Source organism: Mustela nigripes, chromosome 3, assembly GCF_022355385.1.
Source record: "Mustela nigripes isolate SB6536 chromosome 3, MUSNIG.SB6536, whole genome shotgun sequence".
NCBI classification, from domain to species: domain Eukaryota; kingdom Metazoa; phylum Chordata; class Mammalia; order Carnivora; family Mustelidae; genus Mustela; species Mustela nigripes.
The window spans coordinates 58,635,090-58,660,187 of record NC_081559.1 but is presented as its reverse complement, the minus strand read 5'-3'; the positions used below and the strand labels follow the sequence as shown (position 1 = coordinate 58,660,187).

Sequence of the window (25,098 nt, the reverse complement as noted above, 5' to 3'; positions counted from 1 at the left end):
AAAATATATGTTTATAAAAAATAAAAAATTAATGGCTAAAAAAAAAATAAATAAATAAATAAATAAATTATTCATACTGTTGACATCTCAGACAGTGCTAATACTACCACCCAGAATGTGAATGTGACAAGAGCATTGTGTAAATTGGGCTAGTTATTCATTTTTCGAATGAAAGGCATCTATATAATCCTTCCTGGATATTCTGTGAAGGTACTGCTGGTCCCGTGTTACTCTGTCAACTTCATCAACTATCTAAGTATGTTCATAATTGCTATGATTTCATTGTATCTCTGATTGTGAGGTTAAAACTGTATGTGTTGGTAATTATTATGTTGTTTCTTTTTTATGCCTAATGTATTGTTAGGTGCATTGACAAATTTTTGCCAGCTCAGTCTTTTTGTTAATAATGGTTCTGTATAAAATGTCTTTCTTAGCTCACATGACTTCTTCCAATTTGCTTTCACTTAGTCAGCTTTCTTTAGATGTAACCATGTGACTGGGGAAATAAGAGAAATAGGCAAGTATTAGAATATTTGCCTCCCAGTAAACAGTCCCATTTGACCCAAACCGTAAGGCTCGCTAAACCATGGGCTATTCCATTATTCTTGTTGATAGTTTTTTTGTTGTTGTTTTTGTTTTTTAAGATTTTTATTTATTCATTTGACAGAGAGAGACAACAGTGAGAGGTGTTACACAAGCAGGGGGAGTAGGAGAGGGAGAATTGACTCCCTACCCAGCGGGGAGCCGTATGTGGGGCTCGATGCAGGGCTCGATTCCAGGACCTGGGATCATGACCTGAGCTGAAGGTGGATGCTTGATGACTGAGCCACCCAGGCACCCCAACAAATAGTTTTTCTAAGTGTACCTTCTGCCTCTTCAAATAAATAACATCTATATCTTTTGAACTTAATTCTCTTCCCTAAGCCTCTCGTACCCACTTAAGCCCCCATGTTGCATCACCACTTCCTCATATCAGGGAGATCATATGATAGTTGTCTTTCTCTGCTTGACTTATTTCGCTAAGCATGATACGCTCTAGTTCCATCCATGTTGTCGCAAATGGCAAGATTTCATTTCTTTTGATGGCTGCATAGTATTCCATTGTGTATATATACCACATCTCCTTGATCCATTCAACTGTTGATGGACATCTAGGTTCTTTCCATAGTTTGGCTATTGTGGACATTGCTGCTATAAACATTGCTGCTATAAACGGGTGCACGTGCCCCTTTGGATCACTATGTTTGTAACTTTAGGGTAAATACTCAATAGTGCAATTGCTGGGTCATAGGGCAGTTCTGTTTTCCAGAGTGGCTGCACCAGCTTGCATTCCCACCAACAGTGTAGGAGGGTTCCCCTGTCTCCGCATCCTCGCCAGCATCTGTCATTTCCTGACTTGTTTATTTTAGCCATTCTGACTGGTGTGAGGTGATATCTCATTGTGGTTTTGATTTGTATTTCCCTGATGCCGAGTGATATGAGCACTTTTTCATGTGTCTGTTGGCCATCTGGATGTCTTCTTTGCAGAAATGTCTGTTCATGTCCTCTGCCCATTTCTTGATTGGATTATTTGTTCTTTGGGTGTTGAGTTTGCTAAGTTCTTTATAGATTCTGGACACTAGTCCTTTATCTGATATGTCGTTTGCAAATATCATCTCCCATTCTGTCAGTTGTCTTTTGATTTTGTTAACTGTTTCCTTTGCTGTGCAAAAGCTTTTGATCTTGATGAAATCCCAATAGTTCATTTTTTCCCTTGCTTCCCTTGCCTTTGGCGTTGTTCCTAAGAAGATGTTGCTGTGGCTGAGGTCGAAGAGGTTGCTGCCTGTGTTCTCCTCAAGGATTTTGATGGATTCCTTTCGCACATTGAGGTCCTTCATCCATTTTGAGTCTATTTTTGTGTGTGGTGTAAGGAAATGGTCCAATTTCATTTTTCTGCATGTGGCTGTCCAATTTTCCCAGCACCATTTATTGAAGAGGCTGTCTTTTTTCCATTGGACATTCTTTCCTGCTTTGTCGAAGATTAGTTGACCATAGAGTTGAGGGTCTATTTCTGGGCTCTCTATTCTGTTCCATTGATCTATGTGTCTGTTTTTGTGCCAGTACCATGCTGCCTTGATGATGACAGCTTTGTAATAGAGCTTGAAGTCTGGAATTGTGATGCCACCAACGTTGGCTTTCTTTTTCAATATCCCTTTGGCTATTCGAGGTCTTTTCTGGTTCCATATAAATTTTAGCATTATTTGTTCCATTTCTTTGAAAAATATGGATGGTACTTTGATAGGAATTACATTAAATGTGTAGATTGCTTTAGGTAGCATAGACATTTTTACAATATTTATTCTTCCAATCCAGGAGCATGGAACATTTTTCCATTTCTTTGTGTCTTCCTCCATTTCTTTCATGAGTACTTTATAGTTTTCTGAGTATAGATTCTGTGTCTCTTTGGTTAGGTTTATTCCTAGGTATCTTATGGTTTTGGGTGCAATTGTAAATGGGATTGACTCCTTAATTTCTCTTTCTTCTGTCTTGCTGTTGGTGTAGAGAAATGCAACTGATTTCTGTGCATTTGAAGATACTCTTAGGATTAAAACAAGTCACTGTTCCCACAACCTCAAAAGACTGAATTCCAGGAACATTGAAGACTTTCACAACATGACCTTCTACCCCTCAAAGCCTCCTCCATCACTTCCCGTTCCATGTGATATAACCTGGTATACTGTTAATCTGTTCAGATCAAGTTGCTTAGCAAACTAAGTGCTTCATGTGTCCATGTCTTTACAGCAGCCAGAGGCTATCACTTCCCTTTTCTTAAATCCATTCAGTGGCTTCCCTTTTTCTGTGGAAGGCATTACAGTGCCCACAGGGGGTTTGTTCTGCTGCTGCTCTCCCCTCTTCCTGCTCTGTTGTCGCTCAGCCCTGGATCTCTCACCACTTTCCCCTCAGCTTAATTGGTTTTAGCCACACTGACTGTCTGCTCCTCAGCCTCAGGGCTTATCCCAATAAGCTAAGGCCACCATAAAGAAGTACTACAGACTGGGTGGCTTGAATTATAGAAATACATTTTCTCACAGTTCTTGAGGCTCAAAGTCCAAGATCAAGGTGCTGGCAGGTTTAGTCCCTGGTGAAAACTCTCTACTTGACTTACAGAGGGCTGCCTTCTCACTGGTTCCTCACATGGCTTTTCCTCTCTGTACACACACTCTTAGTATCTCTTCTTCTTCTTACAAGGACACTAGTCCTTTTGGATTAGGGCCACACTGTTATGACCTCATTTAGCCATAAATACCTCCTTGTAAGTCCTGTCTCCAAATACAGTCACACTGGGGTTAGGGCTTCAGTGCATGAATTTTAGAGGATGTAATTCAGCCCCACACCAGGCAGGGCTTTCACATGTGTTGTTACCTCTTTCCCCAGATACCTTCATAATTCACTTCTCAACTTCATCAGTTCTTTATTCAGATGTAACCTTCTCAGAGAGGCCTTTCCTACTCTACTAAAAGTTACAGACCTTTCCCTATTCACAGCACTCACTACCCCTTTCTTTATTTTCTCTCTGGTGTTCAATGATACTATCACTCTTCAATCTATTCTGTATTTTTTTTTTATTTCTGTCTCCCCCAACTCCACTAGATCATAAACTACATGAGGGGATTTAGCTAAATTTTGTTTGTTGTTGAACCTGTAACATTTAGAACAGTGCCTGGCACACAGTGGTTTCTGAATAATTGGTTGTTAGAGTGAAATTGGTTTAAATTATGCATGTTTCTTTTCCATGAAACTTCCTTCTTCTCCAAGTTTACTCTTACTCAGCCTGAAAAGCTTAAGCCCCACATTCCCTTGCCTCTTATAAGAGTAACACTTTAGGTATATTCAGTTTCTACACCTACTAAAATGTATTAAAGATTACATTCCCATAAGCTACCATTTGTGAGTACCTACTCTATGTTAGGCACCCTACTCTATGCTAGGAACCAAACTCTAAATGCATCCTCTCATTTCATGCTTCAACTTTAAAAGAGAAGTATAGGTGTTCTGAATGTGCAAGAAAAAGCTAAGACAAGACAAAGAGAAATGAAATAACTCATCAAGTTTAGAACCCAAGTCTCTCTCTATAACTCAAATCCATCTTCTTAAGACTGTAGGCCACTACCCACCACAGTCACAAATGCTGCTCTGGCCTAGCTCAAGGGTCATCTCCTGTGGGCAGCTTTTCACAAACAACTCACTATCAGGAAGAAAGAAAAGTAGCCAGCAAATATTCACTGAACTCCTGTAATATGTTGAGGTTTGTGTGCATGGACTGATAACATCTTGTCTTTGGGAAGCTTACAGTCTGGTTATAAATGTGCTATAAATGGAACATTTTCACAACTCAGTTATTCTGCAGTGCATTCTTGAAGTGGATTATGAGTACAAATGAAGTGCCTATGTATTTGCTCTTCTTATCAAGAGTGGGAAAACATCTGTTGAAAATAATTAAATGGCTAAACAATGGCCCATGAACTCTCCAATCATAGAAATTTCTTCTAGTTCTGTTTTGGGACTTCATTATGGTCTTCTGTTCTATAGTGATATCGATATCAGCAGGCAATTACATATATGGTATGAGTTGAGAGATATCTGGATGGTCTTATCTATACAACCAAAATATTTCTTTTACATGGAGGCTACATTGGAGTTCATCTTGAGTTAAGTGTTGTTTTTCACTATTCCCCTTTAAAAAATAATTTCCTGAGACTAGTAATCCATTATGTCCTTAACAGTCTTATGTGAAACTAATATATTTCATGATGCTCCTCCTTGATAAGAGCAAGTGCATCATATTTCACCTTGGAGTCTTTTATAGTTTGTCTCCCTCCCAATCCCATCTTGTTTCATTTATTCCTTGCCTACCCCCCAACCCCCCCATGTTGCCTCTCAACTTCCTCATATCAGGGAGATCATATAATTGTCTTTCTGTGATTGACTTATTTCACTAAGCATAATACCCTCTAGTTCCATCCACATCATCGCAAATGGCCAGATTTCATTTCTTTTGATGGCAGCATAGTGTTCCATTGTCTCTATATACCACATCTTCTTTATCCATTCATCTGTTGATGGACATCTAGCTTCTATCCATAGTTTGGCAATTGTGGACATTGAAGGCAGAAAGATTATAGAGCAGGGTAGTCCATACTTGGCTGTTGTATTTACCTTCTCTGGATCTGTCCAAAGGGCAGAGCTGACACTGTCTTTCCTAGATAGGCTCCTCAGAACTCTTGCAGGACTCTGCCTCCCTTCAGGTTCCTTCCCTTGCTGGTTCTATCCCTGCACTCTGGAGTTTCTTGCCTATTTCTTCCTTGGCCTCCAGCGTCTGGTAGTTTGCTATCTCTCTCTTCCTCTGCAGTTCCTTCATCCCCATCCCTGGAGGACCCTGTGCCCACTCCTGGTCCAGAAGACTTGACCTTGAGGCCCTTCTGCCAATACTTGGTTATACCTGCCTGTCCCAATAATTATTCCCATTGTCTCTGCCACAGAAATTGAGAGGTTGTTCCTTTTCATCCCTCTACACCCTCATGGTTGAGTTCCCACTATGACCTACCATTCATCCACATAGCTTTCAAATACCAATTGTCCATGTCTCTCATCTTCAGAAAACATATTCCAAAGGTCCTAGAGGGGGCCTTTAAAATCCCTTAATTAGGCCTGGCCTTGGAAAGTGGTAGCACTTGAGGGTGGAAGGAGGGAAGCTCCAGCAATGGGCCAGTCCTCTCCAAAAAGATCACTTCCCCAATCCTCTCACCATTCTCCTCTCCCTAACTGTTCTAACATCCTGGATATAAAGGCTCTATAGCTATTTCCTTCACAATCTGCATGTGTGAATTGGAAAGACATTGTTCTCACTTTAGTTCCTTGATAGTTATTAGCATATCACATGAGTGAAAATTGAGAAAGGGAGAATTCTATTCTAATATCAAAGTACACAGGTATTAATTCATTTGGTCCCCAGAACAATTCTATGAAGTAAGAATCCCCTTCATTGTACAGAAGAGTAAACTGAGTTGCTGTGGCATTTCTAAAACCATACATTTACTCAGCAGTTAAAGGATGGAGCCAGGATTCAGATTCAGACACTCTGGTTACAGAGTGATACTCTCAAGCAATAGATTATAAACTATTTTCTACAAGTTCAAAAACATGGAAAATTAATTAACACTAAAGTCGAGTTGCACTTGACTAAGGAAACAAAAATCAGAAAACTACTGTCCTGTAAATTACTATTAGACTTTTACTGACCTTACCAAATGGTGGGACCGAATACCGAATTTTGTTATGCAACAAAAATTTGAAATGTAATCAATAAACACATTAATTCCATTTGTATATAAATATGCTGTAGTGTCTCTCAACCCAAAAAATCCAATGTCTGATCACTTCAAAATCTTTTCTAGTTACCAGCCCCAGTTTCTGATCACCTTTTTAGTAAAGCACCTCAAAAGACTTTCCTGTAATTGTGTACACTTCTATTCTTTTTTTTTTTTTAAGAATTTATTTTAAAGTAAGCTCTGTAGTCAATGTAGACCTTGAACTCACAACCCTGAGATCAAGAGTCACCTGCTCTACCAACTGAGCCAGCCAGGCACCCACTGTACACTTCTATTCTTGTTCATTCTTACATGTATTCCAAATAATTTCCTAGCCCCTAATCTACCTAATCTACTAAAAGAAGTTACCCTTGACTTGATCTTTTCTTAGCCCTCACTGAGCCTATTAGCAAGTTTTTTGTAGTTGATTCATGCCCTCCTCTAGCAATACTTTCTTCTCTTAACCCCCAGTGCACTAGACTCTGAATTTGCTTCTCACTTCTATGTCTCCTCTACAATGTTCTCTGGTTATTCATCTTCCCTTCTTTGATGTTGTAGTCCCTTAATGTTGAGCTCAAAATCCAACTTCTCTATTTGTTCCCTAGATGACCTTGTACTATTTTTAAATATAATCCATTTCCTAATTACTCTCAAGTTCATAGGTCTGGCTTGGATCAATCCCTGAACCAAACTGCAGTGTCCTATACCCAACTGCCTTCTAGACATCTGCATTTGGATATCTAATAAGCAACCACAGACCTAACATAACCCAAACCTATAGATTTACACAATTCCCAGAACCACCTCTTTCCACAGTCCTCCCCATTTTAATAAATAAGCATCTCCATTCTTCCACTTTCTCAACCTCCAAGATTGGACTTGTTTGTGACCCCTCTCATTCCCGCACATGCCATGTATTACACCAGCAAGCCCTATAATCCCTACCTTGAAAACCATCTCAAACAGACCCTTTCTCACCATCTTCAGCACCACCCTGGTCCAGACACTCTTACTGCTTGTCAGTATTAGTGTGATATTTTCCTACTGGCTTCCCTGGTTTTGTGCTGGTATACCAAGCTATTTTTCACACAGAAGTCAGAGGGGTAGTTTTAAGTCAAATCATGTCAGCCTCTGCACAAAAACCTTCTTGTGTAACTGAGAAGAAAGTTCCAAATCCATGCATGAGCTTTCTACATGGTGTGGTTTCCTACTCCTCCTACAATCTTACCTACTTTTCAATCACATCCTACCCAACAACCAACATACTGCACTAGCTACACTGGCTTCCACATTGTTCCTTGAGCTTACAACCCTGCTTTTAACTGAAGACTTTTGTACTTGCAGTTTTCTCTGCCTCCTGCACTCTATCCATGGACCACACAGTGAACACCATTGCTTCTTTTATGTCTTTGCTTACATGTCATTTTCAAAAGAAATGCATCCCCTTACTACTATTATGATCTATCTTCTTATTCTGCTCTCTCTTCCTTCATTGTACTTATTTTTACTTCATATATTAGGTGTCTATTCATTTATATATTATGATAATGTAAATTCCATAAGAGCAGAAGCTTTGGTTTATTTATTGCTGTTTTTGTCATCACCACCTGGGAACCCAGACCAGTGTGTGACCCAACACTAGGTACTCAATACACATTTATTGATTTTAGGGGACATATGTATGCCCTGTGAATACAAACAGTAGAATAGAATGCTTGGGTGTCTCAGTTGAATAAGTGCCTGCCTTCAGCTCAGGTCATGACCTCAGGGTCTTGGGATCAAGCCCTCACTGGGCTCCTTGCTTTGTGTAGAGCCTGCTTCTCCTTCTCTCTCTGCCTGCAGCTCCCCCTATGTGTGCTCTGTCAAATAAATAAATAAAATATATTTTTAAAAAACAGTAGAATAAAACGTCTTTAAAGTAGCTCAAAGGGAGGAGTCCTGGTCTTTTATTTTTAAATGAGAAAGCTAGGAATATACCACCAATTTATTAATAAAACAAAAATTATTCAGATTACCTGAGTTTGTTTGCTGTATGGCCACAGTTAAAAATTAACATACTAGACATTTTATTATAATGAGCATTATTCTCCTAAGCAGCTTTTCCTGGTTTTGAGAATGTTTTTACTCAGGAGACAAAACATGGAAATGAACCTGGGTTTAACTAATATTTGTATAATTGCATGTATAATTGTAAAATTATTAGATAATCTTATTGTAAATAAGCTTCTTAACAAACACTATTAATTCCATTTGAATACTGATTCATTTTAACAAGGTGATTGAACTTTTTCTTTCTAGATTGGTTTTGTTCTCTAATTTACATATTATTGAGTGTGCCTGGTTTTTTTCTTCATTGCTAGATTAGTGTTTGCTGGATCGTATTTCCATTTCTCTTTTTCCCAATGTTGCATTCAAGAACAGTATTTAGGAGCACACAGTAATGCCTTCTTAAAAGAATGTTACTTTACAAAAGTAATACCTTGACAGAACTTGGGAGTTTGCGAATGATGCAAGCTAAAAAGTTTTTTCTCTATAAAATGTATTTAATTCTCCTTCTCTTTTAAATTCCATTTATCTCCTTTCAATATCTGCTTTCCAGGATGCTTTGCAAGATTGATGGAGACATTAAATCCAAAAACTAAAAGGGAAAAAATTGTAAATGTGAATTTTCAGTTGACTTTAGAGGAGATATATTGCTTAATAGAAACACACAGGAAACAATGCTAGTGGGCAGTAAATCCCAGATTAATTACATATATTCAATATGCTATGGAGACAATGCATATAACTGAACTTTTTTATAAAGCACTATAGTTTTATGATTTTTAGCACTAGCCAGTAAATTTACAAGCATTAGTATTGCAATACGTGATTTTGCCCCTATTACCAGAAGCGAAATTACTATGCTCTATTACCAACCTATTAGATCTCTATTCCCACATCTTTTATTTATTGATTTTTTAAAAATCTGTGCTTTATATCTTGTGGTACAATCAGCAATACACTTCAATTGTTGGAATATTTGAAACTGCTAAGTAACAAATCAGTGAATTCACAATGATATTCTAAATGATCCAAGAAATCTCATTTTAAGTGGTTAAATCAATATGTATTTTGGTTCATTAGCAGAATACACAATGGCTATTTCTAGCATCTTCTCAGTCTTTCTGTTTAGCCAGTTTGTATTGTAATGCCTGGCCTGAAGCAATTCTATTTTTAGTTCTAATGGAAAGGTCTTAAATTGTTTATTTTCTGTTTACTAAAGTCATCCCGTTTGTTACCATGGAAACTATGACAAGTCTTCTAGCTAACTATTTTATTAAATGAATCGAAGATATAGCTGAAGACTATGAAGGTGCAGCATGTCATTCTTAAGACATACTTTTCAACATCTATAAAACCATGGCCGTATTTATAGAAAATACGAGATTAATTATAAATAAGATCTTCTACACTTCAAATCTGGCAGGCTATTGACATTTAAAAATCTGAATCATAATTAGCACATAGACTTCCCCAACTAACCAAGAGTCCATGTTCTAAAAGTGTTTTTGTAAGTCAGTTCCTTAGAAATTAGAACATGTTCACTCATACAAACAATTTCATAAATAGCAAGTAGATCTCTAGGCCCACCCTCCAAAGCTCTTCCATCTGTGATGTCTCAGTCTATAGCAATACTAGCAATAGTCTTTGTTCTCAGCTCTGGCAGTAGGAGCCAGGTTTTAGGGATGAAAAAAGAGGAAAGAATTTTCTCACACTTACTTTGTTTTTAATAGTTATAGCACACATAGGACACCATTTTGGAATACTAGTCCACTGGTCTTAGGGATGTTGAGCTTCCAACTACATTCTTCCTGTTATTTGACAATGCCCTGGCCTCAGGCTCCTGATCTCTCACTTTCTCACAGCTCCCTCTGTATCCAGGTCCAGCTTGCTCCCAACCTGCTCCTCTCTCTGCACTGAACCACCATTTTCCTCAAGATTCACAATGGTTCCAGCTAGTCAAAAAAAAAAAAGTTAAAAAATTGCTCTATTGTCTGAATGCTTGAGAACTTTTCCTGAAGTTTTGCATTTTAAAAATAAAATACTTTTGAACCCAAACAAATCCCTAACCTGAAATTTCCATTACCATGACTAAAAAAAAAAGAAATATCTAGAGGGTAAAGATGTAAGCTACTTTAAGGAAATACTTAGTTCTAGAAATCAAGCTCAAGAAGTCAGTCAGAAGTCAATTGATTTAAAAGAAATCAACATCTTGACAGAATTCTCTAAATCTTGGATCTTGGATTTTCTGTTAGAGGATGGATGACAGTAGTTAATTGTAAACTGAGTCATTCTTTTGTTCTCATTTCCAGAAAAGTCTAATAAAATATATCTTATTAGCCCCACAATTGTGCTTTAAAAAGAATATCATCTTTTCGGTTAAGGAATTAAATTAACACAGTAATATATACAAAATATTGTTCTTATTTTCTAACAGATTACATACCAAATAAAATCATTATAATTTGGGCACTGTGAATTTTGCAGATAAAAAGAAAAGAAGTATTGGAATATATACAGAGTCAATAACTTACTATTTTATACCCAGGAAATTAAAAGAAAAAAAAAAGAAATAATTTAGCACAAAGATCAAGATGACACAAATGAGTTATCTTTCTGTTCATATAGCTATATTTTATACAAATTCAGAATTAATCAAAATATATATAAGAAGCCTGAGTTTTTCTACAAAGTTAAAGAATATGCTTTTTCCCCTATACTATTACAGTGGTAGGTGTGAAGACAAATAATATTTGATGTTCTGTTTTTCCATAAGGAAGTACCCAAATTTGCCTTTAAGGTCTTTATGTCAAAATTTGTACATTTTTATGTAAATAGACATGCAATGAAATATGAAATAAAAGTCAAATTATTTTTCTTAAATTTTAATAGTCATTTATGATAGAAAATTCTAAAGGTTTATTATAATTTTAATATTACTAACATTTCAAAATGAAAGCATGTTTTTGACCTAACATTCATTTTTCATCTCCTTAGGGTCCACTTTCATTTGTAACACTCACATAATTCCAGTGAAAAACCAAGAGGGTGTGGCTATGATGTTCATCATTAATTTTGAATATGTGACAGATGAAGAAAATGCTGCCTCCCCAGAGAGGGTAAACCCAATATTACCAGTCAAAACTGTAAACCGTAAGTAAAAGGCAACATGTACATAATGCTATTGATATTCTGCTACTGATATTACTGCTACTAGTAATTTTAATACGTTCTTCATTTGAGTGTGATTTCAAAATATGTTTCCATTATAATTTTGTAATTAAAAAAAAAAACATAACTGTCATTACCCTTTGGTGCCTTACAGAATTGATCAGTTGCTTTTACAGCCATTTGACTTGGTTGTACTGTTGTTAATCCAATCCCCTACATGGACTTAAAGGTTGTTTCCAAATTTGGGGCATTACAAACAATGCCAGAATGAATTGAGTACCTGTATGTATATTTTGGGAAAATTATTTTCAGGGGAAGAGTCGATAAGTGGGATTTCTAGGTCAAAAGGTAAATGCATATGCAATTTTTTAGCATCTACTAAATTCCCCTCCCTAGAGTTTGAACCATTTTACACTACCATCAACAATGTAATAGATCTTTCTGCCAAAGCCATGATAACAGAATGAGTCAGTCTTCTCGATAATTGTCATTATGATAGGTGAGAAGTAGTACCTCATTTAGTTCTACTTTACATTTCTTTTCTTTCTTTTTTTCTTAATATTCTACTTATTTGACAAAGAGAGAGAAATCACAAGTAGGCAGAGAGGCAAGCAGAGAGGGGAGAAAGCAGGCTCCCTGCTGAGCAGAGAGCCCGATGGGATGCGGGGCTCCATTCCAGGACCCTGGGATCATGACCTGAGCTGAAGGCAGAGGCTTTAACCCACTGAGCCACCCAGGTGCCCCTACATTTCTTTTATTATGAATGAGGTTCAGATATTTAAGCAGTAGGACATTTCTTTTCTGTCATCTGTCCATTTCTTACATACATTTTTTGTCTTTTTTTTTTCAAACGGTAAAATCAGTGGCACATCTTCCCAGCAAATATTTTTTTGTCTTTTTCCTGATTTTCGTCATGCAAAGGTTTTGTTGTTGTTTGTTTGTTTATAGTGCAGCTAAATTTATCAAGCATTTCCTTTGTTGATTCTGAATTTTTGAGTTACTATTACCATTCCAAGGTTGTAAAAATTATTTTCTTAGAACTTGTATCGCTTTAGAATCTCTGTTACATTTTAAGTTTAGCTTGGTTTATATCGGTATACACACACACACACACCTTGGTTTAGCAAGGTATATGTTTAATTTATCATTTTATCAACAACTCTCCAGTTGTTCTAACATCATTTATTAGAAAGTCTATCTTTTCATCAATAACTTGAGATGCTACCATTACCAGATACTAAACTTCCTTATGTGCTTGAGTATATTTCTGAACTTCCTATTCTCCTTCGTTAGCTTATTTATCATTCAGAATCACATTGTTTTAAATATACAATGAATCTTTGCTATGACATGCTCCCTTTGACATTAATTTTCAGAGGTTTGCGGTTATTTCTTGCTATAGCATCCTATATGAACTTTAGAAATGACTTGTTCGATAAGGAAAAAAAAATTACTAGATTTGCATTAAGTTTATAAATTAATTTGAGGAATATTAACCTCTTTATGTGTTAAGTCATTCTATACAAGAATATTATATGTACTTTCATTTTTAAATCTAGTATTTGTCTTTCAGGAGTGTTCACAATGTTTTCTTACTCTTTAGTTTGCTACTTGGCATTTAACTTTTTGTTATTGTTGAGATTATAAATAGGATCTTCTTTTTCATTATATCTTCAGATCATTTTTAAGGCTAGTGATTTTTTTCTGAGTATGTTAATTTTATATCCTACTACCTTAGTGAGTTTTCTTAGTTTCCAGTGGCTTATACATTGACTATCATGAATTTTTCAAGTGTCTTATTATCTCAAATAGAGATTATTTTACATTTTTTTCCAATTCCTGTACATCTAATAGTTTTCTCTAGTTCTTTTGTGCTAGCTATTACCTCCAACATATTATTAAATAGAAATTAATGGTAAATAGCATGCCTTGTTCCTGGTTTTTGTGTGAATGGCAAGTTTTTTCATTAATTCAAATGATAGCATTTGGGTTGAGTTGTATGTGTTTTAGACTTTTAAGGCTTTCCATTAACTTATATTTATTAAGAATGGTGTTAAAATTTGCACATTGCCTTTTAAGCATCTGTGGAAATGGGTATGCAATTCTATTTATTTTTATGATATATTTTACTAATGGTCTTACTAACATCTCTGAAAAGAGTCACATATGGTCATGATGTATTTCATTTTCTATTACGCTGTTGGATTTTCTTTATCTAAAATTAATTTAGGATTTTTACATCAGTATTCATTAGGGAGACTCATCTGCAATTTGTGTGTGTGTGTTTATATGTGCAATTTCATCAGGTATTGGTATCAATGTTATAATTCCTTCCAAAAATAATTTGGAAATTCTTTTCTATTTTCCATGCTAAAGAACTATCATATAGTTTGGGGATTATCTGATCTTTAAAAGTTAAGAATGATTCCCCCGTGAAATCATCCAAGTCTGATACTTATTTGTGGAGTAGCTTTTTGACAAATTTCTTTCTTTTTTTCCAGAGATTGGGCTATTCAAGTAGTCCCTTGTCCCTCTCAACTAGTACCAGTTTTATAAAGTCTTATTTCTCAGACTTTTATTAGATTTTAAAAATTTATTTTAGTAGTATTCTGCAAAGTAGTCTTTTATGTTTTTTTAAATGATTTTCCCAGTTCTATTTCTTTATTACATATTTAAACCACTTTTTAGTCTTTCTTTGTTTTAGTTGTATTTTTTAATATATTCCAGAGTTGGTTTTCCTTTGTTTCTTATAAGAAAAAATAATACTTCTCTTTTAATTTATAATTAAAATAGGTAATTATACTTACTGATATAACTACTATGTTTTTTCTTAGTACTAACATATTCTATGTTGAATATACTCTCTTAAAGCATGTCATTATGTTATGTTCTCTTTGTTTTTTTATAAACTTTAACTGTGTGGTTTTGGGTTTGTTTTATCCTGTTTTCGTTTTTGTTTTGGTATTTGAAAATATTTGTATTTTTTTCCAGTAGCTGCCTTTATAGAAAATTGTATATAATGTCCTTAATCTCTCGTTTTCCTCACTGTATTTTGATTTAGTATGAGCTGAATAAAATTAGCCTGTAATTCTTTTCCTCCCCTTTCCACCATGCAGTTTTAGTTAATAATATCTGCTCTAATTCTTATCTTTGCACTCCTAAGAATGGTTTTCTGCCATTCAGTTGGTCAATTTAAATTATATTATTTGATTCCTAATTTTTACCAACAAGGTCCTTGATGAGCTTATTCTGTATTTCCTTCTCCTTCTCCTTTTGTTGTTGTTGTTGTTGTTGTTTTGTTGTTGTTGTTGTTGTTGTTGTTGTTGCAGTATTTCTAGTTTGTCAGAGAACTTTGTTTTGGTATTAAATTTCTAGTGAAAGATATTCAATCCTCAGCACTAGTCTTTACCCCCCACCCGAAAGAAGAAATGTTTTCTAAGACTGCTAACTGAGGTCTTGTGCACTTTTCAAGTCACTTTTTATAGTCTCTTTATTAACCAGTGCTCTGACCACTCAGTTCACATATCTGCTCTCAATATTTCTTACATAGTGTGTTCTTTTCTTCTGTGGGTAAACCATATTTGATACTTTTTCCATCACTCTAAGGAGACCTTTGTACTCCCCCTTTCTTCACTAAGTTTCTGTGTAACTCTATTGTAGTGTGCTTTCCTGAACCAATTCTGCTGGTCTTAGGAATTCATTTCCCTGCCTATATGTAAATTAAAGTGTGTAATGTCTCTGTCTCTAATTACTCTTTAGGCATAGTTTATGGATATTTTTACTTGTCTCATATGTTGATCTCTGTGGTTTTTGGAAGATCCATGAGGAAATTGGAATTTAGGTATCTGTTATTGTCTGTGGGTAGCTGGAAACCTTGTCACAATACCTTAATATTTGGAAAAATATTGTTATCCTGTATATAAACTCAGATAGCAAAGTACATCATTAAATCTAAGTTGAATACTAAATCAAATGCATAACACCTGAGAATTTTTCATAGAATCAGTTTCTTCCTTAGATATGTCCAAATGACAGTACAATATTCTGTTAAACCAATATTGGGAGAACTATATTAATGCAACATGACTCTAATATACTAAATATCTTGCTCTGAACAATATCACACTTGGGGGAAAACTCTTTATCAAAAAATCATCAATATGTCAGTCTCCCAGGTGACATATTTAAAAATTAAATTGAAGTACTTTAAAAGAATTATTGTAATACCAAAGTCTTGTTCCTCTAAGTTGATGACTATTTTTATTTCTTTATATTTCCCACTAACCAATTAAGTCATTATTGAATGATTCCTGGGAGTGTACTTTAGGTAATGACAGCCTGTATCTTGGTCATGAATATCAGTAAGAACTTTTGTTTTGGGGGATGCCTGATTTTATTTCTTCATTGTCTTCACAAATTCTTCATTTTCCCATAGAACAGTTATTTTGCATGGTACAGCAACTTGAATAGAACTGAAAAAAGGAGTTGTGCAATAGCAGCATCGCAAAAAAAAAAAAAAGGGGGGGCCAATTTTTAAAAAAATCAAAGTATTCATTTCAAACTGAAATACAAATGGGGAATTGAAACTGATTCCTTGAATGGAAGATAATCTATACAGTAGCTTTGCAGGATGTAACATATAACCTATGCAATTTTATACTGTGATTAAAATAGCATCTCATGTGTAAGCCATAGCAAATTCAGTAGGATTGCTTTTTATTTTGTGATTATGAGTGGTTTCCCTACACTGCAGCTGTCACTCCTATACAGAGTCATTGGGGAAAATATAAATATGCAGATAAAATCATTTCCAGAGCATTACAAAGGACCATTGTTTACAACCAGTATATTAGATTTGATTATACCCTTCTGTCATTTCATGCTCTGGAATTTCCTTGACTTGATGTCAATTTATGAAGTGTTGATTGTTAAATCAATCAGAAAAGTTGGAGAGAAAAATTACACTTGGTAGCTTCTAATACTATCCAAATTCTGCTTTGTATTATTTCTGACTGTGGGAAAAATCCTGATTTTTTTTCCTTAAAGTACCACTTTACTCCCTGTGTAAAATAAAGGTATTAACTATTTCAACATTGTTGTTCCAGTGGTGACCATCAAACCAAACAAAAAAAAAAATGAGTAAATCAAATCTAATATGCTTTTTTTTTTGCAAAAACATCTTAACCTTCAAAATGCCTAATTTTTATATAATAAGAAATATTTAAGTGTGTCAGGATGGGGGTGTGTGCAAGACCCCAAAAGTAAGAATTTAAGTGATAGTAATGAGGAAAAGTCTATTGTTTGTTTGAAAAGATGTGGGTTTCTGTAAATGTAACTGCCTCTCCTGGAGTGAAGACAAAATAAAGAGAAAAATGTGAAGTGACAACACAAGAAACACAGACAAGAAGAAAGTGAAATAGTGTGTAAACCTGGTGATTCACAGACCTGTACCCCTGGGGATAAAAATATATGTTTATAAAAAATAAAAAAATTAAAATAAAGAAATAATAGAAAATAAGCTAAATGCATAGTAGAGAGATGTATCACAAAAAGGAACTATGATAAATTGGACAGAGAAAATTCTAGAGATTTGTTTTGCATTAAATAAAGTGGTGAATCCTTTCTCAATACAAATATCTAATTTCTGGGTCAGGAACCTTACACAACTAAAGTGAGCAGCTTTCTCTGGGAAAAAACTGATTTCTCACAAACTTATTCTCTGTTGAAGATATAGAACAAGCCACAAATAAGTGTCTTATGTCCCCTGCGATGAAGCAAGTACAGAAGAGAGTATTATATTGCTCAGTGTATCAAATTGATAAATACTGCATAATTGAGTCAATTAATTGCTACATAAACAATATAAATGCCAAATAAAATATATAATTAAGTCTTTTCTCATTAATGGTTTCTTTAAAGACCTTAATGTCTGAAGAATGGAAACAATATCAAATGAAAGAGAAAATTGTACTTTTCCTACCAACTAAATGGGGACCGCATCTAAAAGAACTAATGGAATGGGGAAATTCAGGGGTTTTTTCCTATTCTTGTATCTGTTGCTATGAAATATTTGCACAGTGTGGAAGATAACCAAATTATGTGTTTTTGCTAATCAAGTTTAAGAGACTTTCACTTTATTATTCTAAGTAAAATATATTTAAGTTTCATATTAATTTGTAAGTATATTTGAATTTTATATATCTTCTATTTTATGGTAGAGGTTTAGACCTCTTAGGATCACCAGTCTGACCCTTTCATGCACACACATACACACACACACACACACACATTTTGTTTGTTAAAAAATTTTCATGGGATTTATGGGGAACCTCAATTAAACAAAAATTTCTTGGTATAACAATATACATCCAAACAGAAAATGAATGCATTTTATATTTTTATCTTATTTTAAAATTGAAGAGTCAGTCTGAGTCCCTAGAAAAGTTGATCTTCAGCTTATATCCCCACATAAATTTTAATAACATTTTTACTCTCCTTATATTAGTTTAAGATAGCTTTTGTCTAAATTTAAGTCTAGTTAATTTACTCTTGCCATCACTGTCAAAAATCTATGAAACAGTCTCATTGTACTAAACTTTAAATATTTCTCAACAAGAAAACAGACCCACATTGTTTCTTTTATTTACAGAAAAACTATGAACTTTATTAATTTATAAATGATTATACTACAAGTCACAATGAGAACTGTTTGTATAAGTTAATTAATGTTTACATAAAACTATAAAGATATATTTTAAATGAAATTAAATGTAAAAATATAATAAAGTTTAATTTTTATAGTCTCTTATCCTTACAGTTCTTTTCAAAAGTGAACATTTTAATCTAATTTAATCTTATTAAGGTATGACAAAGGAGATTCCATTATCTTTGAAATGATTAGAATTGTTGTCTCCAAATCAAAGGAGAATTTCTACTTTTATCCTTATTAAAATAAAAGTTTGAATTACTCTAAAAGCTTTGACTGAAGCTAAGTCTATACATGCAAACTACAGCTGGTAATTTAGGCAATTATCTAACTAATTTAAACCACTAAAAATATATTCATATGCTTTGGACCCAACTATTCTGAATAATTGACACATAAAATACATATTTGCCTGAACAGCTACATTAAATTTGCATCTCAGTTTTCAGACCTCACACTAAGGAACAAAGAAATTTTCTATATCCTGGATTATGAAAGGGCATTCACAGTATTTTCACCATTCTCCACTAGGGCTGAAAGTTATTCTTTAATTCAAAGATGAAGAGCTACAGTAGTTTTATAGAGTTTCCCCCTCAGTGAGCATTACTACAGAGAAAATCTATTATTCAGATGAATTTAATTAATGGTTTTACAATGCAACTAATATTTACTATTATCATAGGTTTGAAAGTTTCCTCTTTTTAAAGATTGAATTTGATCTAGAAAGGAAACTATGACATGATTGCTAAAAGAAATATGGGAAAAGTTCAGTCACAGGTTGCAATCAACTTTATCTTCTGTTTCCCCCCCTAGAATTTGGGCAAAGTACATTTTTCTAAAATTGGGACAATTGCTGGTAGTTGAAAAAAATTATATTTTATCTCTCTATTAACAATGAATCCTAATGACTGTCTAAATCAGCATATCCATGCCAGAAAGTCCTCGTGTGCATATCATTTGGAAACATTTGTTACCTAGCAACATCTAAATCAAGGATGGTCCCTATTCATACTGCATTCAGGCAACTGGTTTCTGTACCGTTTGTATTTAGAATGCTCCATCAAGGGAATCCCTGTCAGTGTGATGAGTATATGGGCATCCCAGATCAATTTGGGTTAAGATGTTCTTTTTTTTTTAATTTGTTCTTTTATTTTTTTTTTAAGATTTTATTTATTTATTTGACAGAGAGAGAAAAGGAACACAAATGGGGGGAGTGGGAGAGGGATACGCAGGTGCCCCCTGAGTAGGCAACAGGATGCAGGGCTCAATCCCAAGACCCTGGGATGGTGACCTGAGCTGAAGGCAAACGCTTAATGACTGAGCCATCCAGGCCCCCCTAGTTTAAGATGTTCTTATGCTCACACAATTTGAACGGCTTCTTTAACTTGGCATTTGGAAAAGGAAGAAATCTATTGAAGAGAAACACAATAATAGTATCGATAAATGAAACATTCATGTATTACATAGTTATCACATAAACACCTTATTAGGTAAATATACTTCTGATGGCATTTGTTTTCATTTCCAATCCCTCTTCACTGAGATATTTTAACCTTGGGTAGTTAAAAGCAGCCCATCACCCTGTCCTGTTTTCTGCCTGATCTCCCTTATCCCAAACCTGTCTTTTCTGCTTCTTTGCTTTCACGATGACCTGGCCAGGATGAAAGCAGTATCTCTCAGACATCATCAGCATTTATGAACCTGTTCCAGAAGTTCTCTGCTGCTGCTGCTGCTGCTGCAGCTCCCAGACAGTAACTGCTGCAGCTCCCAGACAGTAACTGCTGCCTAACTGCTACTGCGGCACTACCTTCCCTCACTTCCACCCATGTGTGCCATACCCTAGTGGGTCAGGACTCACATTGCTTCAAGATTCTAATTTGGTTTTACACTTACCGCCTTATTGCAAGTTGCTGCTTTTTCTGTGGTATCTCTCATCCGAGGAAATCTCCCAAGAGTCTTAGCCTTTCAAGGCATTACTGACCACATCTGCTACTTTAAAGTGTCCCAAATTTACCTTCAGGTTTACTAGATGGATGGACTTCCTGGTGATCTTTTCTGGTCACTAACATTAGGACCACACTGACTGTACTGCATGTTCGTCACCCACAGTTCAAGTTAATCAAGTCAGGCCTGAGTTCACACTGAGTGATCCTTTTTCCCAGTCTAATTGCCAACTGCTGTCTTCTTTGACAATATTATGGGTTGTTCTAGCAGCCTGTGGGCAGTATCATATACTCATTACACACTTAGGAGTAAGAAAGATTCATCTCCTTGCAGAGTGCCTCTATGGAAATTCCTCCCTAAAAAGACAAGGCAGATATATCAATTACCTTCCCTGTTTCTCCCATCAGATTCTATCTATTGCTCTCTCTGACTCAGAGATTAAAGTCATTTTTCTGCACATACAGAGCTATTTGGCTGGAGAAAATCTCAGTGATTTTTAAGGCTTGCAATTTAAGTGTCAGATGTGTGAATACCATGATTTTAGAAAGGCATGTAGACAGTAACTCACAAATCCTTATTTTGTGTGATAATAGCTGATAGTAGACTTAATTTAGATCATAGGGTTTTTTCCTAGACAAAAATCTGGCTATTGTTCCTTTTCTGTTCCTTTTCTGCACTGTGGATACTGTGCTACTCAGTCAGACACCTTCCTCACCCTGCTGCTGTGAATATTGGCTACTGAGGGTCCACAGCTCTGCTCCTCATTGAGAATTGTAGTCAAAGACAGGGAACTGCCTTACATAGGTTATGGACCTTCTCATGGGGTAGCACGAGACTAGCTATACAGGGAGACAAAGGCCAGTTACCATGACTTGAATTCGGCATCACTCTGAAGAACAGAGAGTCAGCAGAAACCCCATCACATTTGCATAAGAGTTTAACTTCCTCTGCCCAATCCTGTCTTCTTCCTTTTTCTCAGGAGTACCTCCTGAGAACGCTCCTCAGAAAGCTTTTAGCACAGACCTTTCTCAGGATCTGACCTCCTTTACTCTTTTGTGAGATGAAATATCTCTGTTCAGGGCCTTCATAATATACCCATTCCCTTCACCCATGTGTGTCTCCTGATACCCAACTATATCCTTTAGTTTGCATGACTGCTTGAACTAAAGTTTCTCTCTACTTTTTAGTCCATAATTCAATGGAAAACCAAGTAAGAATAAATTGTTTCTGGTCTATATTTAACTGGGTTTTCATAGTAAAATTATTAGATAATCGAAGTTCTAAGAGTTTGCAGAAAGGAAGTTGAACTAAGAGAATGATTGGGAATTTGTAATTGTGAGGAAATTCAATGACTAGAAATATATGGAGGACTTTTGGGAAATACTTGTTTGTTTGTTTTTTTAAAAAGATTTTATTTATTTATTTGACAGAGAGAGAGATCACAAGTAGACAGAGGCAGGCAGAGAGAGAGGGAGGAGGAAGCAGGCTCCCCGCTGAGCAGAGAGCCCAATGCAGGGCTCAATTCCAAGACCCTAAGATCATGACCTAAGCCAAAAGCAGAGGCTTAACCACTGAGCCACCCGGGTGTCCCAGTATTTGTTTTTTCTGAAAAAAATATTATTTCTAATATTCCTAAATCAATTCTTAAATTAGAAATATTGTTTTCTTCCAAATTCAAGTAGATAAGAACCAGCTCCCAGAGGAGAAGATAAGAAAGAAAGAGAAATGATGAGACCTTTTCCATTCTGAAAAGTTTAGTAAAACTATATTCTAAAGTCCCATTACCATAGGAGATTGGATAGAAATGCAGCTGTGATCATTATAATTTTGTGAAAACTATGACTAGCATATATATGTAAAGAAACTCAGAACTGGAAGGAATGTTAAGAGTCAACTAATCCCAGGGAACCCCTGGCAAGGTTAGTAGAAGGGTTTTCCTTCAGGGAGAGGGATTTTGTTATTCATTTTCTGATATCAAAAACAAAATTTTGTGTATGCATTTTTCTATATTTATTTAGGAGAGAGTTATGATTTTCATTAGATCCTCAATATGGATATTTATATCCAGATAGATAGATAGATAGATAGATAGGAGTCATAATTCCAGGCTTTTTAAAGAGAACAATGACAGATTATCTGTGTGCCTACATGGGTGAGAAGTACGAAGATCTCAGTTAAATATGATACAGGATATGCAAAGATGAAGCTTCCAAACTTATATTAGGCAGCTTCTTAAAAGTGACATGTTCTGAGAAAGATATTATAGCAGTAGTTCATCCATATGTGTTAGAAACTAGATACATCTTAGATGAAAATCCTGTTCATGTAAGCAGTTTATCAGTACTTAAAATTATTTGGGAGAGTGCACAAATGGGTAAAAACTCTTATTTTGTTGTTCTTATTTCAGATTTGTCAAATGTTACAGTAAACAAAAGGCTAAATGGTATCTATTTTGGTTGTTTAAGTTAGAAAGCAAATCTAGTACAATGTGGAGACTTGACTTATAAGGGTATTTTCCAGTGGTAAAAACCATGACAGGATTATACTCATCTATGCTTTATATTTCCTGCTTGAAAGTGCTAGCATTGAACAAAATTCTCAATGTGTATTCTTTCCGGATGAGCTGCATTTAGACAACTAAATCTGTAATGCAATATAACATGGTCATATGAACCTAGTGATGCAGAAAAGACCATCTGTACCACCTTGGATATGACCAAACTACAAGAGCAAACTAAATGCCTCATGCGGTCATTAATTTAAGAAAGGCAGTGAATTGTTTTTAAAGGAGGAGGGTAATGTAACTAATGAAAAATGAACAAAAGTAGGCATTGACCTCCAGTGCATTGTAATAAGCTTGCAGAATTGATTTGTAAACTGCTTTATAAGTCACTTCCATGTGCATTAAAAACTAATCAAGTGACTTTGATGCAGTTCACTGATTTTTAACTTGGCAATTTACTTGAGCATGTAAGGGTTGTTAGTAGAATTATGTAAGAATGCCGGCAAAACAGCTACTATAGTACACTGTTGCTTAATCTTATTTGCACAGATTGGTTACTCTCATCTACAATTTATTAATCTAGAACTTAAAGGTAAACATATTTGGAGTTTGCACATTGTGTCATGTCTTTTATCAGAAAGATAAATTCAATTACAATTGTATTGAACACTGTTAACTACTAGCCCACAAATGAAAGCTTATAATAATAGATTAGCCTGCTTAATTCTAAAATTTTCTGTAATAGGTATTTTACATAAAATGAAGAGTTTGAGACATTTCTATATATGTTCTAAAACCAGAATGGTAGCAATTAATAACCTCTGAAAAAGGTGAAATTGACAATAAGAGTTGCATCAGGTACAAAGGGCATGGTAGAGAGTTCACCGTTTCCCTGAGCTACTGAGTTCTACTCAATTAATCATTTTTGGTAAACATGGGTCAGTGCCATTCCAGAAGGCTAAAATTATGTAATTAAGTTGGTCAGAGCAATTAAATATCCTAATTTTCCACAGTCATAATTGAAGCACATTTTCAGTTTGGGATCTGCTTATAGCAATTCATTTATCATGCTCAGGCTTTCAGTCAGAGGTGGGATTTGGTTAGCAAAATAGTCAGGGGCCCTGCCCTCATGAAGCCTATGGTCCACAGGGGGACAGAAATGTTTGTCAGGAAAAGGGCTAAAATCAGAAAGATAGATCATGAGATTGGATTTGCTACAGGATTTCTTTCAGACTTTTAAGTGATGCTGTCAATGAGGTCAATAGATATGCAAGTTTGGAACTAAGAGAATAGGTCTGGACTAGAGATGCAGGTTTATGAGAATAGGTCTGGACTAGAGATGCAGGTTTATGAGTTACTGGATTAAATATGGAATTAAAACTGTGTGTGCAGATAAGACCACATATTGGAAGAGTGTATTTAAATAAAATGCAGAAAAGTCCATGAGTTTTGTGACTCTTCTTCCATGTTTTAAAACCATCCTCAATGCACTGAGGAAAAGTTTATAATAAATATATTAAAGATGAGGGTACCCATGACATTTAAGAATATAAGAAGGTAGATAGTATTGTAGCCCAAAGACTCCAACTGACTGAACTCCAAGCAGGAATCCAACTGACTAGAAGAGCAATGTGTAATTGTCAAGCCATGGGGCCATGTGGACATAGAAAACTGCACTGGCAATAGGGTCTCAAAACTTTGCATTTTCTTAGAGATGATACTTGGAAAAGCTTTGAATTATATAATAGTGTTTGGATGTTTTCTCTTATCTCTTCATTTCTTTTAGAAGTAGAAGTTTTACCTTATTAATTTTTTAAAAAATATATATGTTTGATGTAACAAACAATGAAGACATGTAAAGAAGAATGCAATACATTGCCTTCCCCCACTTCCAAACCCACTTAGTCAGTTAACATTATGAGTTTGGTATGTGTTCTTTCACATATTTCTCTACTGCTATACAACTTACATGGACAAATATATACTTTGATTATTTTTAATGAGTGGTCATAAATGTTAAAATGAAACTTGCTTTTTCACTTTACGCTATTTTTGAATAATCTCCTAATTCTAATCAAGACATAAATATATTTAGGAGAACCGGGGTGGCTCAGTGGGTAAAAGCCTCTGCCTTTGGCTCAGGTCATGGTCCCAGGGTTCTGGGATCAAGCCCCGCATCGGGCTCTCTGCTCAGTGGGGAGCCTGCTTCCTCCTCTCTCTCTGCCTGACTCTTCATCTACTTGAGATCTGTCTGTCAAATAAATACATAAAATTTTAAAATATATATATATATATATATATATTAGTATTTTTATTTAAATACACTTTTTTAAAAGAAGATTCCTAACTATAAAAATGCCATGATTTATTCAACCATTCTCCTT

The 25,098-nt window shown here is 35.2% G+C and overlaps 1 protein-coding gene across 1 annotated transcript in view; it reads left to right on the top strand.

Moving 5' to 3' along the window:
- KCNH7 (potassium voltage-gated channel subfamily H member 7) overlaps positions 1–25,098 on the top strand; it is a 485,779-nt gene that overhangs the window by 327,614 nt on the left and 133,067 nt on the right. Inside the window, exon 3 of the mRNA XM_059392755.1 lies at positions 11,388–11,543. Within this exon, the coding sequence (XP_059248738.1) occupies positions 11,388–11,543 (156 nt within the window). The remainder of the gene's footprint in view (positions 1–11,387; positions 11,544–25,098) is intronic.